The sequence below is a fragment of the Vulpes vulpes genome, chromosome 1, assembly GCF_048418805.1.
Source record: "Vulpes vulpes isolate BD-2025 chromosome 1, VulVul3, whole genome shotgun sequence".
Lineage (NCBI taxonomy): Eukaryota > Metazoa > Chordata > Mammalia > Carnivora > Canidae > Vulpes > Vulpes vulpes.
This window is the reverse complement of record NC_132780.1, coordinates 193,629,146-193,648,164: the sequence shown is the minus strand read 5'-3', so window position 1 is coordinate 193,648,164 and position 19,019 is coordinate 193,629,146. Positions and strand designations below refer to the sequence as shown.

Sequence of the window (19,019 nt, the reverse complement as noted above, 5' to 3'; positions counted from 1 at the left end):
AGAGAACAGAACAGTTTATTCTGCCATCATCAGGAAGGTAGAGCAGACAGATAATTACTTTTGGGAAAGTAATCTGATTAGAAGACAGAATATTGAGAAAAATAGTAGCTAAAGCCCTGGGTGGGTGGACAGTTGTACTGGGAAACCAGAGAAAAATATTTTGAGAACTGTCCCTCCCTTAGTTAAAAAAGAGCCACCATAAATATCCCTCTTTATGAGCTTGCAGTCTCTCCGACAGTGCTTTTTGTTGGCTTCTATATTTTACTGTGGACTTAGGTCAAGTAGTATAAGTGGAGTTACAAAGGGACTGAAGATGTCAATGTACTTGTTTTTTTTAAATGACCAAATTGATAAATCTAAAAATATTTTCTATCCTTGATGAACATAGGTACAGAAATCCTCAACAAAATACTACCAAGTTGCATTCAACAATACACTGAAAGGATCATTCACCACAATCAAGTAGGATTTATTCTGGGGATGCAAGGGTGGCTCAGTATTTGCAAAAATCAACCAGTGTGCTACACTGCATTAACAGAGCAAAAAAAATAAAAATCACATAATCATCTCAATAGATTAAGGAAAAGCATTTCACAGAATTCAACATCTGTTTATGATAAAACTCTCAACAAAGTGGATTTAGAAGGGAACATGCCTCAGTGTAATAAAGACCATATATGAAAAACCCACAGCTAACATCATACTCAGTGGTGAAAAACTGAGCAAATTAAGACAAAGATGTCTACTCTCACCACTTTTATCCAACCTAGCATTGGAAGTACTAGCCGTAGCAGTCAGACAAGAAAAAAAAAGAGACATCAATATTGGTAAGGAACAAGTTAAACTATAATCATTTGCAGATGGCATGATACTATACATAGAAAACCGTAAAGACTGCCAAAAAAACTTTTAAAAATAATTGAATTCAGTAAAGTTGTAGGGTACAAAGTTAATACCTAGAAGTTGGTTGCATTTTTACACACTAATAATGAACTAGAGAATTTAAGAAAACAATTTCGAAACAATTGCATCAAAAAGAATAAAATAAAAAAATTAAAAAGAATAAAAATAATAAAAAAATAAAAAAATTTTAAAAAATAAAAAAAGAATAAAATACCTAGAAATAATCTTAAGATGAAAGACCCATACTCTGAAAACTAAAACAGTGGTGAAAGAAATTAAAAATATGACACAAACATGGAAAAATATTCTATGCTCATGGATTGAAGAGTTAAATTTTTTAAATGTCTGTATTACCCAGAGCAATCTACAGGTTCCATATAATCCCTATCCAAATACCAACAGCATTTTTCACAGAACTAGAATAATTTTAAAATTTATATGGAATCACTTGTGGTTCCCCAGTCAAGAGATTCTGAATAGCCAAAACAGTCTTGAGGGAGAAGAACAAAGCTGGAAGTATAACAATTCCATATTTCAAGATATACTACAAGGTTATAGTAACTAAACTATATAGTATTGGCACTAAAATAGACACACAGATCAATGGAACAGAATAGAGAGTCTGGAAATAAACCTGGGATTTATATGGTCAATTAATCCATGACATAGGAGGCAAGAATATGCAATGGAGAAAGTCAGTGTCTTCAAAAATGGTGCTGGGAAAACTAGAAAAGAATTCTTATATGCAAAAGAATGGAATTGGACCACTTTTATATATAAAAATAAACTCAAAATAGATTAAAGACTTAAGAAGACCAGAAACCATAAAACACTCAGAAGAACTTAGGCAGTAATTTCTTTGAGATCTGCCATAGTAGCATTTTTCTAGATAAAAATCATAAGACAGGGGTGCCTGGCTGGCTCAGTCAGAAGAGCATGTGACTCTTGATCTCAGGGTCATAAGTTGAAGCCCCACATTGGGCATGGAGCCTACTTAAAAAGATTTAAAAAAAGATTGTAAGGCAAGGGAAACAAAAGCAAAAATGAACTATTGGGATTACACCAAAATAAAAAGCTTTTGCAGGGGCCCCTGGGTGGCGAGGTAATTGAGCATCTGCCTTTGGCTGAGATCGTGATCCCAGGGTCCTGGGATTGAGTTCCACATCAGGCTCCCCATAGGGAGCCTGCTTCTCCCTCTGCCTGTGTCTCTGCCTCTCTGTCTCTCTGTGTCTCTCTTGAATGAATAAATAAAATATTTTTTTTTTAAAAAAAGCTTTTGCACCGTGGAGGAAACCAATAAAACAAAAACTACCTACTGAATGGGAGAAAATATTTGCAAATGATACATTCAGCAAGAGGTTAATTTCTTAAATATATAAAGAACTTAAGCAATACAACATCAAAAAACCAACAATACAATTAAAAAATGGGCAGAGAACCTTAATAGACATTTTTCCAAAGAAGACATATAGGTAGATGATCAACAGACACATGAAAAGATGCTCAGCACTAATCATCAGAAAAATACAAATCAAAACCACAGTGAGTTATCACCCTGCACCTGTCAAAATGGCTACAATCAAAAAGAAAAATAAGTGTTGGCAAGGAGGTAGTCTGTGCACTGTTGGTAGAAATGTAAATTTGTGCAGCCACTGTGGAAAACAGTATGGAGGTTTCTCAGAAAATTAAATATATAAATACACTGTGATTTAGTAATTCTGCTGCTGGATTTTTACCCAAAGAAAGCAGAGACATTCGTTCAAAAAGCCACGTGCACCTCTATATTTATTGTAGTATTATTTACAATAGGCAAGTAATGGAAGCAACCCAAGCATCCACTGATAGATGAATGGATAAGGAAGATGGTGGTATACACACTCACGAACACGCACAGGACTCTTACCTAGCCATAAAAAAGGATGTGATCTTACTATTTGATATGATCTTACTATATGATAACATGAGTGGAACTAGAAGTATTATGCTAAGTGAAATAAGGTAGAGCAAATAAGGGTATTATGCTAAGTGAAATAAGGCAGGGAATAAGATAAACAGCATAGGGAATATAGTGAATGGTATTATGATAGCATTGTAGAGTGACAGATGATAGCTACACTTGTGGTAAGCACAGCATAATTATAAACTTGTCAATCACTATTTGTACACCTGAAACTAATACTGTGTTAACTATACTTCAATTAAAAAAAATTAGGGGGCTAGCTCAGTCAGTAGAGTGTGTGACTCTTTATCTCAGGGTTGTGAGTGCAAGCCCCACATTGGGTGTAGAGCTTGCTTAAAAATAATAATAGAAATTATGGTTTAGATGAAAAAAATTAAAATCATTGAAAAATTTTTACAATTTTTTAAGGTACTTCTGCATTTTCCCTCAATGTGGAGCTTTGTTGAATGAAAACCACATTGTATCCTCTGTGTATATGTTCTGGGAAATAGAAATATTAAAACTAAATTTGGACATAAACATAATCTTTTGCCACTTGGTCTTCAAAAATGCCTTTTTAATGATATTACTGGTCATTTTGTGTGTGTCTGCATTGTCTCCTTAAGAACATTGTAAAATTTTTGAAGGATTTGAAATTTTCTTTAAGTGTTTTTTTTTTTTTTTTTTTTTTTGACATCTATTTTGGGACCTGGAATAAAAAACCACTCATTCTGTGCTTTGAGCCATTGCCCAGGTCAAAGGTTATATTTCTTTTTAAGTTTTTTAAAAAAGATCACTCTGTTATTTTTATATTGCTGGATTAGGAAGCTGTTGGTTTAAAAGGTATTTACCTAGTCCTTTTGGCAGTTGTTTTAGGAGAAAATTGTGACCTCAGCACAATGCAAATAACTTTTACTATAGCAATGGAATTTTACAGGTGTTTTTTTCTTTTCTTTTCTTTTTTTTTTTGAGAATTTGGTACCAGTTTTGGAGGGATTATTATTATTTGTATTAAATTTATAAATAGGTATATATTATTAAAGTATAAACAATGCTCATTGAAGAAATTTTGGAAAATATATAAGAATATAAGAGAAAAGTCACCTATAATCCTTACTGTCTTCTCATAAAAATGTAGTAACCTTTAATGTTTTACATTCCAGCTTGAACTGGCAAAACTTGAGAACCCATGGGCCAACCAGGAATTTTTGTAAAGGCTCAGTAGTTCTCATTTGCTTTAATGTAGAACTCCTTGCTTTCCTCTCTCTCTTGTTTTCTGCTTTCAGAGAGGCTTTTCTTGATTTTTCTGAAATTAATATCTTTAAGAAATGAATTGGTTAGTTAATAGAGTTTGTATATATGAGTATTTACTTTTCAGATGTGGCTTTCTAATTTCACAATTTTGTTTCTTTTGATGCTAGTTTAACTGATGAAGAGTCCCGGAAAAATTGGGAAGAGTTTGGAAATCCAGACGGCCCTCAAGGTGTGATAAATAATAAATAATTAAAAATTACTGGTGTTATATACACACATTTATATATGTAATTAAAATATTAATAGATTGAAAAGAATTTTTGATTTTCTTAGTTTGTGAATTGGAAAATTATAACCTCAAAAAATTAGATATGTAAATTGAGTTCTCTTTAGCTAATTTTTACTTTATTTTCTTTCTAGCAACAAGTTTGAAAGATAGAACTTAGATTGGTTTGATGAGAAGAGTAATCACTGTAATTATTCATCATTTCCAGCTAGCAGTTGATAAAAGTTGGATAAAAACAATCTGTTGAAAAAAAAAAAAATCTGTTGTTCTTTACTGACTTTAAACGTTTTCTTATGTATTCATAGAGTTTACTCAGGATATATAAAAGAATTTAGATTTAATTATTAATGTTTTAAAGATTTATTATTTGAAAGAATGTGAGCAGGGGGAAGAGGCGGAGGGAAAGGGAGAGAGAGAAAATCCAGCAAACTCCCCACTGAGTGTGGAGCTGATGGTGGGGCTCGATTCTGACTCCAAAATCATGACCTGAGCTGAAGTCAAGAGTCAGACACTCAACCAGTTGAACTACCCAGGTGCCCCAAAAGAATTTAGATTTAAATAAGAAGGAATTTATGTACTTTGGTTGAGCTCCCCCCCCTTCCTGAAAAATCCATGAACTTTTACATGTTGGGAGCACACATAATACAGTCTTTCTCAGGATCCCTGGGTGGCTCAGTGGTTTGGCGCCTGCCTTTGGCCCAGGGCGCGATCCTGGAGTCCCGGGATTGAGTCCCACATCGGGCTCCAGGCACGGAGCCTGCTTCTCCCTCTGCCTGTGTCTCTGCCTCTCTCTCTCTCTCTATCATAAATAAATAAACAAACAAATCTTAAAAAAAAATACAGTCTTTCTCAAAGCTTTTTTTGGGGAAGGGGAATAGTTTGGGAGGCAGAATTTGGGAATATAACTAAATAATAAAACTGGAAGTGGAGGAGATTCTTCAGAAATACTCTTTCTATTTTAGCCACAAGCTTTGGAATCGCCTTGCCAGCTTGGATAGTTGACCAGAAAAACTCAATTTTGGTGAGTGCATGTAAATAAGACACATTATAATAAAGAGAGCTGTAACAAAATACTGCTATGTTGTTTTTAATGTAACTGTGTATTGTCAAAACTATTTTTACATAATAGAGAAGATAATTGGTTCTCGTGATTAGATTGCTGTTTGGGCAGTAAATGTAGTTTTAAAACTTTGAAGTTGTGATTTCTTTGGAGGCAGTTTCAGGTTGGGTCTTATACTTGGTTTGGAGAACTACGGTTTTTATATGGTATCCTAAGTAGTACTCAAAATTTAAATTATCCTTCATTTCACATTTATCCAAGTTCAATTAATGTTAATAAATATATGCTTAATGATATATATATATTCCATATGTTACTTAGGAAGTCAGTAGGTTATTAGACTTTTTTTTTTTTTAAGATTTTGTTTACCTGACAGAGCAAGTGAGTGAATGGGGAGGAGCACAGGGGGAGGGAGAAAGAATCTGAAATAGACTCCTCACTGAGTGTGGAGCTGGAGCCTAGTGTGAGGCTTGATCCCATGACTGTGAGATCACAACCTGAGTCAGAACCAAGAGTCAGAGGCTCAACCAACTGAGCCATTGAGGCTCCCCAAGATATCATACTTTTAATCAGTGATAGATGCTGCAACTCTAAAACATCAGAAATTATCTTAACCTATTGTTCAGGAATAGATGTTTCCCTATTTCACATTTCTTAAAAATGATTAGGAGCTGTCTTTGAAGCAATAAAAAACAAAATTCATATAATCTGAAATTTTTGAAAATGAGGGTTTAATGTTCTAGTGGATGACCATTTGTTATTTTCAGGGATATATGGTTTCTGTATATAAGAATGTTTGTCATGCTTAGGATTACTTTGGGAATACTGGAGAAGAGAAAGATAGTTAGCTATCATATTTGGGATTAAGTAGTAGCAGAAAAATCTAAGACCAATAGACAGAAATTACTTGTAAACAGAACATTAGGAAATTACTCCTTGATAAAGAACCAGGGTTCTAGTATTTATTTCCAAGACACTAACTACTTGCTAAAGGGTGCATCTATAAGTACCTGACTGGAAGGAAAATATAATTTATAAAGCTGTTTTGCTGGTGTTATCTACAGAGGAGATTAAAAGATAATTTATTATAGTGGATAAGAGTATAAGTTTTTAGATTTGAAGTGCCTGGATTCCAATACTCGCTCCACCACTTACTAGCTTTGTGACCTAGGAAAAGTCATGTTACCTATGTGTGTGCTGCAGGTTCTCTGTTTGCAAAAGGAAAGTAATAATGATGTCTTTCTCCTAAAGTTTGAAAATAAGGATTAAATCAAATAATACATGAGGAATGCTTTTGATAGTGCCTCCCCCATGTAAGCCTAAAAATAAGTGTTCTTAGATGTTATAATTTATCTGTGAAAACCATACTTATTTCCTTTTCAATTCTAGGTTTTACTTGTATATGGATTGGCATTCATGGTTATCCTTCCAGTTGTTGTAGTAAGTTCTAATTCTTTTTATTAACAATGTTTGGAAAGGGAATTGGTGGCATGCTTTGGAGTCTCTATAAGATTGTAATTTGTATTAGAGTATAATCAATTGATCCTTGAATTTTAAGAATCTTGTATTCAGCTGTACTTTAAAGGTCTTCTAAAGGTGATATCATCTGAGTATGTTAAAGTATATATAGCTCCTCCCAATAAAAGTTAAACACAACTGAAATATACAGATGTATTTAGAATTAAGAATGTCTTCCTTTATCACCTCTCTCAACTTCATTTCTTTGTTAGAGATAATCACAGCTAAATTTGGTGTTCTCCCTTTCAGATTTTTTTTTAAAAGATTTATTTGTTTATTTTGAGTGGGGGTGCAGAGGGAGAGGGAGTAAGAGAATCTCAAGCAGACTCCCTGCTGAGCACGGAGTCCAGTGCAGGGCTGAATCCCTTGGACCCTGAGATCACGACCTGATCTGAAATCAAGAGTTGGACACTTAACCAACTGAGCCACCCAGGTGCCCCTTTCAGATATTTTTCTTTGAATTTTATATACATACACACTTAAAAAAAATCATCTTACTGTATGTATTGTTCTGTGACTTCTTTTGCTTCCTATATTAGAGCAACCTCATTTTTAAAAATAAGTGCAATAATACCTCAAATATGGACATAACAAAGTTTATGATTTTGTGACTTTCTTTTCATTTGTGACTGGTGGTTTTCTCTCAGGTCTTATAGTTCCTGAGTCTCATAGTAAACTAATAATTAAGTTGTCTTGCCTTCATCATAGGCTTGTTGTGTGAGGATCCAGCTGTATGGAATCAAATGAATGAAAGTAGTATATTAACAGTAAAATTGCTCCTGACCTTACATAACAAATATTTATTGAATACAACCTGTGTGTGTCAGGAACCAGCTTGTGCTTTTAAAGCAATGGGTTGTTTTGGTTTCTGTTTTGTCTTCAGTTTCTAGATGAAACATAAATGTTTTAAAAAATACATATATATATTTAAAATAAATAATATATTTTAAATAAATAAATGAATAAATATATATATATATATATATATATAGTGAGGTGTAGGTTGCTGTTTAGGTCTTGGGCAGTATAAATACTTGCTAAATAATTTGAAATATGTAACAAAACATTTGTTCTAAAGTTCAGGTATCGTTACTTGTTTTATGAACATTTAGAAAATTTGGCCAGAAACATATTCTGCATCAAACCTAATATTTATTGTGGTTTTGATACTTTATTTATTGTTCACTTTTATTTGCGTTTTAGGGCTCTTGGTGGTATCGCTCAATACGCTATAGTGGAGACCAGATTCTAATACGCACAACACAGATTTATACATATTTTGTTTATAAAACCCGAAATATGGATATGAAACGTAAGTAAATTTAAGTAGTCATGATATTATTTTCTGAGTCATTCTTTTTTTATATATATATTTTTTCTCCCTTAGTGTTTTCTTTTTTTTTTTTTTAATTTTATTTATTCATGAGACACACACACACGGAGAGAGAGAGAGAGGCAGAGACACAGGCAGAGGGAGAAGCAGGCTCCATGCAGGGAACCCAACGTGGGACTGGATCCTGGGTCTCCAGGATCAGGCCCTGGACTAAAGGCGGTGCTAAACCGCTGAGACACCTAGGCTACCCTTTCTGAGTCATTCATGTGGGGTCGATATATATTCAACTGGAGACATTTCATTTCAGTGTTATACTCCATTCGTATAACTAAAGCTGAGGAAAATGCTAACACCCTTTATCACATGTATTTCTGTTATTCCCAATTACCCAATTATCCCAATTATCTATCTATATATAGATAGATATCTGAGTAATTGGGAATAACAGAAATATAAATATATATATATTTTTCCCCCTAGAAATTTTAAGGCAAAGCTTCATATAAGTTAATTTTGTAATAATACTAGCTAACATTTCTTGAGTGTAGTGTGCCAGGAATTGCTAGGGATTATGTATGTGTTAACTCATTTAAGATTTATTTTGCTCTCATAAGTAAGTTATTGTTTTTAAGCACATTTTATAGATAGGGAAACTGAGCTTAAGGATACAGTAAGTGGTAGAGTTAGGATCGAACTCAAGCAGTCTGGTTCCCAAGCCCTAAAACGGTACATTATACTGTATTAATCTTAGTAAAAATAAATAGAGATTTTGTGTGTTGAAAGAAAACTGCCAGAATATTTCATTCCCAGAGTCATAATTCAGAATTACTTTATGGAAAAAGAAGCTCCATTTAAGCAATCTTTTTTTTTTTTTTTTAATTTTTATTTATTTATGATAGTCACACAGAGAGAGAGGCAGAGACATAGGCAGAGGGAGAAGCAGGCTCCACGCACCAGGAGCCGGACGTGGGACTCGATCCCTGGTCTCCAGGACCGTGCCCTGGGCCAAAGGCAGGCGCTAAACCGCTGTGCCACCCAGGGATCCCAGAAGCTCCATTTAAAGTACTTTCTTTGATTCCGTAAAGCTAACATTTATGCCTTTCAGAATCACTGCTCTCTGAAATTATAGACATATCCTAGACAAACCCTGCTTCTCCTCCTTGGGGGAAAAAAATGAAGATACAAGTTTTAAAAAGTTTTAAATTATGCCTCATTGTCGAATACACTTTTGTTCCAAAACCAAAATGGACTTTTCTATAATTTCGATTTGCCAGTTTTATTAATTTTTGTTGTTAATGAGAAAGAGACTCCGAATCATGCGACTGTGTGAACAAATCTTTTATTTTTGAGGAATGAGCAGATCTTTTATTTCTGAGGAACAAGTGGTTGTTAACTCTCCCTCATGCACACATATCACTCTTATGTTGAATTGAAATATGAATACAGAAACCCTCTTATGAAAATGTCTCAAGTTTATGATGTGTTTTAATGTGTTTTTTGCATCAGTGATCTTGATTTCTGATTTATTTCTGAGAGTGACACTTAGCCTTACACAGTTCTATTAGAAAAGCATTGTTTAGCTTCTAGTAGGCTTGGTTTTATGTATCCTTGTTTACTTTAGTGTTGGCATCATTTATTGTATAGTTGTTTTAGGAATAGGTGTTTCATGAAATATTTGAGGATAATGATGGTAGTAAGTTGCACATATTAATAACTGTGCTTACTGTGTGTCAGGCACATCTGTGAAAAAGTCGAGGTCCACAGAGAGGTGAAGGATATTGTCCTAGGTCATTTAATTAGGGAGTGAAAACTCTAGGGTCTATGCTCTTTTAATCTCTGTACTGTCCTGCTTTTTGCGAGTACATTGCATGTATCTTCTGGAAGGTGTGATTGATGAACTATAGTAGCAGTCGTTAAAGAGTTTGTATAGACTAATGAGGGTAATGCTAGATATATGTGGCTGTGAATCATGTGTATGTCAAAGAGCACTTCCCACAAACCCTCCGGGGTTCCATAATAAAAATTTGTCTGAACTACAGAGTATTTCAGTTTACTTAAGGTGCTGAGATGTCATGAAGTGAGGAACCCTAAAACTCTTTTTAACTCATTGTTTTTCAGCCCTTTTTAACTATGGAGTCCCACTTTTTCCACATAATAGCTATATAGATCACATGGGATACTTAATAATTACCTATAGAAAGTTTCTGTGGAACACATGCTTAAGTACAGAAACAGATGCTATTTGAAGTGATTTTAATGCATCCAGTGCTTTGGGACCCTTAATTTGATGAATATGTCTATTTATAGGTAATTTTGTACATATTTAGAAAAGCAAAATGTTTCTTTTTTTATGAGAGAAATGAATACTTGTTAGTGGAGTTCAGATGATTTTTAGCTTTGTGTGCAAGTGGAAAATTGCCTCAGTTTAGGATTAATGAAGTATTATAGGAGAGGAAATTAATAGGTTAACAATTTATTTACCTTCATATTATTTTTTTGTTTTCTTAGGTCTTATCATGGTTTTGGCTGGAGCCTCTGAATTTGATCCTCAGTATAACAAAGATGCCACAAGCAGACCAACAGATAATATTCTGATACCTCAGGTTAGACCTATCTCCCAGATTCCTTGATACAAGCATATAGGTACTAAAGTTAATGCTTTTTTTAAGTACATATTTTTTATTATTTTATTAATTTTATTTCCTCTAGCTAATCAGAGAAATTGGCAGCATTAATCTAAAGAAGAATGAGCCTCCTCTTACCTGTCCGTATAGCCTGAAAGCCAGAGTTCTTTTACTGTCTCATCTTGCTAGAATGAAGATTCCTGAGACCCTTGAAGAAGGTATGGTTCTAATATCTGCAGGGTTTTTTGTTTTTTGTTTTTTGTTTTGTTTTTTTTTTAAGATTTTATTTATTTATTTTAGAGAGCACATGCGAGCTGAGGGGAAGGAGAGGGAAAGAATTTCAGGCAGACTCAGCTGATCATAAGCCTGAGGTGAGGCTCTGTCTCATGACTCTGAGATCATGACCTGAGCTGAAACCAGGAGTCACATGCTTGACTAACTGAGCCACCCAGGCACCCCTCTGCAGGGTTTTAATGGTACAAAAGCAATGGGTTTAATTAGACCTCATGGTATAGTGTTTTTTGTCACTGTTCTTTTTTGCTCAAATAATTGCTCAAGGACCTTTTAAAAAGAAATTTTATGCTGCATAATTCACAAATATTTTGAAGATCTAAAAGTAATCATATTTTGACAAATGTTAAAATTTAGTATTTCAAGGTGAGAGAATACTCTGAGAAATGTTTAGCTAGTTGCAGATATACAATACTTTCTAGTGACTTTTAAAAAGATTTTGTAAACTTTTCAGGGGAAGAAAAAATGGATTTCACAACAGTTATCTCCGTGAACTCCACTACCTCCAGCAGGGGTTGCTGATGAAGGCTTTAATCTTTATTGCAAGCTTCCTAAGTGCTTGAAGCCCCCTCTATATGTAAAAGAAAAGCAGTGTTTTGGGACAGTGGTATTCCCAGGAATGTCATGAATTTGACTGTCATCATTTCTTCTTTACTTGTATTATTTCTTTTTTTTTTTTTTTTTTTTTTTTTACTTTTTTTTTTTACTTGTATTATTTCATTTGAAGTTTTAAAAGAAAATTATTATCCCTAGGGAATAAATGTTCTTTCTGAATGAAGCTTCTCCTCTTCTCTCCGTTTTTAAAGCCAATAATATAACTAAATGCCTTTGAAAACAAGGCCAGTTGATGCTCAGTAATTGGTGATAAGATACTTGTGATGGAATGAAGGATCACTATTTAGGCATTGTTATTGGAGTTGCAAATTAACTAGTAATTCTGATTTTCCTAATGCTCTGTACAGATATAAAGCCATCTCTATTTTTTACCAATTATCTAAGAAAAACAGGGAACAATTTTTTTTTAAGTTGGGTACCAGCTCCAGTCGATGATCTTAATAGCCATTATATGCAGTAAAAATGAATCTGTCTCCCTCTTCCTCCCCCTTTTCTTCTTCCCCCCTTCTCTTTTTGCATTGACTTAACATTTATTCCCAATCTTGGTCTTTGAATTTATTCATAGTTACAGAAATTTATGTGCAAAAGAAGATTCTTAAAGTTTTTAAGTATAATAAGATTAGGATTAAGCTTTGAGACTGTTTCTTCTGAAACAGTTAATTTATGAAGCACACCACCGTTATATTAAAAATTTGCCTTTGAAACATCTAATCTGAACCGAAGGTTTTCTGACTGATTTTTACAGTGCTACTTAGAAGAAACTGTTGCGTTCAACCTGTAAAATTCTGAGGTCATATAAATTTAGTATTGGTCTTACACCACAGATGATCAAGGTATTTTAACTATAAGAGTAGAATGATTTGTTGGAGATTTTCCTTTGTTTTGCAGATCAGCAATTTATGTTGAAAAAGTGCCCTGCCCTACTTCAAGAAATGGTTAATGTAATCTGCCAACTAATAATAATGGCTCGGAGCCGCGAAGGTGAGGTGGAAATGTAATTAATTATGTTGTAGTTTTTCTTGCAGGCATATGCAGATTATACTTCATAGTTTTTAAGATTTATGAGTATCTACAGTGATTCTGTCTTGTATATACGTTGAATCAGCTTTCCCACTTTTGTTCATGGTTTTTCTTACTTCTTTCCTATGTTTTCCATTATGTAAAGTCTTTATCACAACTCACGTTTTTGAATTTATTGTTTTATTGTTTGTCATCACTTACTGTTTGTAAAGATATAAGATACCTTTTCCTTCCTTTGAATATTTTTAGAGTTAGGTTATTCTGTATTTTAACAATGAGTTTGAAATAATTCCTTAAGTGATGTAATAATAATTCATCTGACATGTATTTCACATGAAGGGAAAAAAGAATGAGGAGAAAGAAAAAAAAGAATGAGGGAGTTTGTGGTTAATAATGGAAAGGGAGACCCTTAAAGGAGATAATGGTTGTGGTTTTTTTGTTACAGCTGATGTCAGTTCTTGGCATGCTGTCAGTATGTTATTGATACTGATAAAGTTTTGGGAGGTGATGGAAGGATTTTCTGTTAAATCGGTGCTTGTTGCTTGATAATGATTGTTGCATTTGAACATGTTTGTATATTTTTGGTATCTTACAACTTTTTTTTAATTTAAATTTTACGTCGTTAACATACAATGCAGTACTGGTTTCTGGAGTAGAATTCAGCGATTCATCATTTACATTTAACACCCAGCAATCAGCATAACAAGTGCTTTCCTCCCATCACCTTTCTAGTGCATCCTCTACCCACCTCCTCTCCAATTACCCTCAGTTTGTTCTCTATTGTTAAGAGTCTTTTATGGTTTGCCTCCCTCTCTGTTTTTATCTTATTTTATTTTTCCTTCCCTTTCCCTATGTTCAGCTGTTTTGTTTCTTAAATTCCACATGTGAGTGAGATCATATGGTATTTTTATTTCTCTGACTTACTTCACTTAGTATAATACATTCTATCTCTGTCTACGTCATTGCAAATGGCAAGAGTTCATTCTTTTTGATGGTTGAGTAATAGTCCATTGTGTATATATGCCACATCTTTCTCCATTCATCAATCAGTGGACATTTGGGCTCTCTCTGTGGTTTGGCTATTGTTGATAATACTGCTATAAACATTGGGGTGCAGATGCCCCTTCAGATCACTACATTTGTATCTTTGGGGTAAATACCTGGTAGTGTGATGATTGCTGGGTGATAGGGTAGTTCTATTTTTAACTTTTTGAGGTATCTCCATACTGGATCTTACAACTTTTGGAGGAAAATCAGCATTATGATCTTAAAACTTGAGGTCTTAAGGATATTCAGTGAATCATGTTTTTGTGATGAAGTGTATAGTCCTGAACATATAAAAAGTCCAGCCTTGTTTTTTCTTTTGCTCCTGTTCTTTCTAAGAAAGGGAGTTTCGTGCTCCAACTTTGGCATCCCTAGAAAACTGCATGAAGCTTTCCCAGATGGCTGTGCAGGGCCTTCAGCAGTTTAAGTCTCCCCTTCTGCAGCTCCCTCACATTGAAGAGGACAATCTTAGGAGGGTTTCTAATCATAAAAAGGTAATTCTTTGCTACTTTAAAATCAGCTTTAAGCAGTTTGTCATGTTACTTAAAGGTAACATGAATAAAAAGGATTCTAAAAGTGTTTACTATGAATTTCTTAGGTTTAGAATGTCTTAAACACTGAAACTATCTCTGTTGGGGTTCAGTTAGCATTTTCTTGGTTAGGGAGATGTTTTATATTTTATCTACTATAAGTGATTTTACTACTTTGAGGGTCAGTGCATTTTAGCAGTTAGAACTATTCTTTATAGTATGTTACCAAAAATAAATGTACAAAGTAAAAATGCACTGTATGCTTTCCAGTCATTTCAGGCCTGGCTTAAAAGTTGGGCAATGGCGTATTGGTTGAATAGGAACAAAAAAATTAAGCTTTCAGAAAATAGTAGATCAAATACAGATGCTTCTAATTTAGATAATGCAATCTATAGTAAAGATCTGATGATGAATCTTAAGATGTGGCAAAAATATGTGTAAATGAAAAAGCTGGAGGAAATATAAGAAAAAGCAAATTATAATTTTTAGATTTTATTTATTTATTTATTTATTTTTTTAATTTTTAGATTTTAAACATTACTTTGTATACATTAGACAAAGTGGGCAGAAAATAGACTTTGGATTTGATAATATATTAAGGTAGATGTAGTGTGTATTAGAAATTCGCATATGAGTTCTCTGTCCTTTCAGGTAATTATATTGCCCTTATAAATTTGTTCACATTTTTAATTGAAAACTGTGTAATCAAAAAGTGGGCATTTCACCTGTCTCATGATCTAATCCCTTCTGTGAAAGTAAAAATTAGTAACTAATACCAGATGCCTGGAAATTAACACTCTCCTAAGTATCCTTTTAGCCTAGATGGATATTACTGCAATAACAGACCACTTGCTATATTTAGAAAGTAATAAAAATGAGAATATTGCATCGTTATAAATCCTAAGGATGCTGTTGTACATGGAAATAAATTCCATACTCTAAAGGTTTTTATCATTAAAATTGAAAATATGGATCAGCAAACTGAGCATATCAAATGACAGTTGTTTTTGGTTGGGTCAAGATTCTATGAATATTACTAAGTTTTTTTTTCTCCTGACTTTATTTTTTTCTAAATTAAAAAAATTACCCTGTATTAACTTTGTAATTTAAAAAAAAATCCTAAATTTGAATTTCTTTGGATAAAAGGCCATGAAATGCTATAAAGTTGTATCTTTTGCTTTGAAATGTGTATGCAGATCTTCCTCAGCTTACAGTGGGGTACATCCTCATAAAGCCATCGATCGTAAGTTGAAAAAATCCTAAGTCAAAAATGTATTTAATACCCCTAGCCTACCAAACATCATAGCTTAGCCTAGCCTACCTTAAACATGCTCAGAACACTTACATTAACCTACAGTTGGGCAAAGTCATCTAACACAAAGCCTGTTTTATAATAAAATGTTGAATATCTGTCTCATGTAATTTATTGAATACTATACTGAAAGTGAAAAACAGAATGGTTGTATGGGTACAGAATGGTTGTAAGTGTATGGATTGTTTCTCTTGTGATTGCATAGCTGACTGGGAGCTATGGTTCTGACCTGCTGCCCAACATAATGATAGTATTGTATGAAATATCACTAGTTCTGAAAAAGATCAAAGTTCAGAGTATGGTTTCTACTGAAGGTGTTGCTTTTGCAGCATTGTAAAGTTGAAAAATTGTAAGTAGAACCATTGTAAGTTTGGTACCAAGTGTAATCTTAACATTTTTCTAAAAGTTGTTGGATTTTGTTTTAGTGAAACATGGTAGTTTTGTTTTTGTGAAAAATTCTATGACTTTGGGATTTATTTTCTTTCTCTCTCTCTTTTAAAATTCAGTACAAAATTAAGACTATTCAGGATTTGGTGAGTTTAAAAGAATCAGATCGTCACAGTCTACTGCACTTCCTTGAAGATGAAAAATATGAAGAGGTTATGGCTGTCCTTGGGAGTTTCCCATATGTGACTATGGATATAAAATCACAGGGTAAGTGGGAGATTTCCCTATTGAACATTTTTTTCCTTTTGTTTATGTGGCTTGAGGTTCTCGAACATTTAATATCATAATGTGTAATTAGACTTTGCAGAACTACAGTTTACCTGTCAGATTGGCTGTGAATGGACTATTATGATGTATGCTTAATAGTTTGGAGAACACTGATAGAGTCCCACAGAATCTTACTTTGATTATCCTCAGAATGGGATTACACTTGAGAACCCTCTGTTCTGTAGTTCAGATTTTGGGAATATCTTAACTTTTCAAAGAATGAAAGAGATTTTTAGATGTGCTGAAAGATATTGCAATATATACTGTTAGTGTTAAAGAAATAGCTGCTTAGCTCTAAAATTAATTTTTAAAAAACCCAATTTACTTTAAAAAGCCTTGGAAATGACCATGTTCTATGCCAGATTTCATGTGTTTTTCTCAACCTGTCTCTGCTGGGGTGAAAAAATCCATTTTTCTACCTACAGAATTGCCCTGTGAGTGCCCATTTTAATAGCTGTATAATATCTTATAGTGGGGGCAGAATTAGAGATTATCTGCTCCATTTCTTCACTGGAACTTTATTCTCAGTTTTGATATTTAGTAAGTTCCTGTTAGAACATTCTTGTGAGACCAAGAATACAAGGATGCATTAGGAATGGTATTTGTCTATAAAGAGCTTATGGTCTAGTTGAGGAAATAGGATGTAAACATAGGATCAAAATAAGGGAACAAGGCAGAGGTTAAGTGAATAACACAGACATTGTGCCATTCGTTCATTCAACAGCTATTGAGTGCCACTCAGTTTTTTTAGGAGGTGTGTTGGGGAAGCAGACAAAGCTTCTGCCTTATTGAGTTTGTATTCTAATGGAATTGAAAAGGGAGAAATGGCTCTCAAAGACTAGGATATTTGAGAAGTAAGGTAAACTGCAACTGGTTTCAGTTTGGCTGGAGCGTAGGATGCATGGAATGAAACCGGGACTGCTTTGGTGGGGAGTTTGGATTTCCTTGTGGTCTCATTGGGAAACTTCATGATGTTTTCATCCCATTGCAGAGTTTTCTTAAAAGATTTTATTTATTTATTTGAGAGAGAGATGGTGAGAGAACATGAGCAGGGAGGAGAGAGAGAAGAAGGCTCCCTGCTGAGCAGGGAGCCCTATGTGGGGCTCCATCCTAGGACCCTGGGATCATGACTTGAGCAGGAGGCAGATGCTTAATTGATTGAGCCACCCAGGCACCCCCATTCCATAGCATCTTGTGTAGACAATTTATTGTATTCTCACAGTGCTATCCAAATGTGTAATATGAGTAATATAGTTAATGGAGGGAGAAGAGAAGAATTTGACAAGCAGGAAAGGGACATCTGCATGATCCAGTGCTAGAGATGATGGATCTCTTTCCCATACTGCTTACAGGCTGTATAGAATCGCCTTTAGGCTTTTTCTCCACTTGAAAGCATCACATGACAGGTAGATATGGTTATAGCTGTTAATTCACATGCAGTACTCACACACACAGAATTGTGCAATGTTGATGAATGTGTAGCCCAGATTTAATAGGAAATGATGGACACTTTCAGATTGAAGAAAGGATATTATATCCTTCTTTTATTAATATTATTTTTTTCTTTTTTTAGAGAGCGAGCAGTGGTCTGGGGAGGGGTAGAGAGGCGTAGAGGGGCAAAGAGAGAGGGAGAGAGAATCTTAAGCAGACTCCATGTCCAATGCGATCTTCAGACCTTACTAAGATCATGACTTGAGCTGAGATCAAGAGTCGGATACTTAACTGACTGAGCCACCCAGGCAACCCCAGAATATTGTATCCTTCTCAAGGCCCAGCTGTTGCACCTCACAGCTAGTAAAGGAGGTGAAAGCAGTTCTAGTTTGTTGGAGGCTGTTCTTTTCCATCTGGTGGTGTATTAATGTAGGCCAGAACAGAGTATGCTAATCTAAATCTGTATAAAAGAAACATAACAAACTTAGAAAATAAGCAGAAATACACAGTGAAAGAACTCTAAAAGATAAAATTTGTAGGAAAGATATGTTTGATTAGTTACAGTAATTTTATTTATTAATTTTAACATTAATGTGTGTGTGTTTTTTTTAAGTTATTTATTCATGAGAGACAGAGAGGCAGAGATACAGGCAGAGGGAGAAGCAGGCTCCCTGCAGGGACCCCAGTGTGGGACTCCATCCCGGGTCTCCAGGATCATGTCCTGGGCTGAAGGTGGCGCTAAACCGCTGAGCTGCCCGGGCTGCCCAACATTAATGTTTATTTTAATGATAAGTTTATTAGTTTTTGGCAATATGTGTAGCAAATGTAGTCTTAACAATTGCAAAAACATTATGAAAACTTTTTAAGGTGCTTTTTAATATAAACAAAACTTTGAAGTTCTTGCCTTAAAAAAATAAATTTAATATGGCTTGGAATACTAGTTCTAATTATTTTATTTCTGACAAGCAGGGTGGCATTGATAATTAAGGTAAAATCTTATGAATACAAGGTTTACACAATTTAATAGAGTGACAGATTTTTATATCACTATGAAAAAAAGTTGGGGTACAATAGTCATCATGTTGTACTTTGTTTTAAAAGACCTGAGTTTGAAACTTGGCAGTGCCAATATAGCCATTATGTGA

The 19,019-nt window shown here is 34.2% G+C and overlaps 1 protein-coding gene across 1 annotated transcript in view; it reads left to right on the top strand.

Annotated features, from left to right (window-relative positions):
• SEC63 (SEC63 homolog, protein translocation regulator) overlaps window positions 1–19,019 on the top strand; it is a 77,143-nt gene that overhangs the window by 25,720 nt on the left and 32,404 nt on the right. Inside the window, exons 5-13 of the mRNA XM_072738297.1 lie at window positions 4,264–4,325; window positions 5,345–5,403; window positions 6,832–6,882; window positions 8,164–8,272; window positions 10,802–10,896; window positions 11,003–11,135; window positions 12,712–12,804; window positions 14,227–14,381; window positions 16,236–16,383. Coding sequence (XP_072594398.1) covers window positions 4,264–4,325; window positions 5,345–5,403; window positions 6,832–6,882; window positions 8,164–8,272; window positions 10,802–10,896; window positions 11,003–11,135; window positions 12,712–12,804; window positions 14,227–14,381; window positions 16,236–16,383 — 905 coding nt within the window. The remainder of the gene's footprint in view (window positions 1–4,263; window positions 4,326–5,344; window positions 5,404–6,831; window positions 6,883–8,163; window positions 8,273–10,801; window positions 10,897–11,002; window positions 11,136–12,711; window positions 12,805–14,226; window positions 14,382–16,235; window positions 16,384–19,019) is intronic.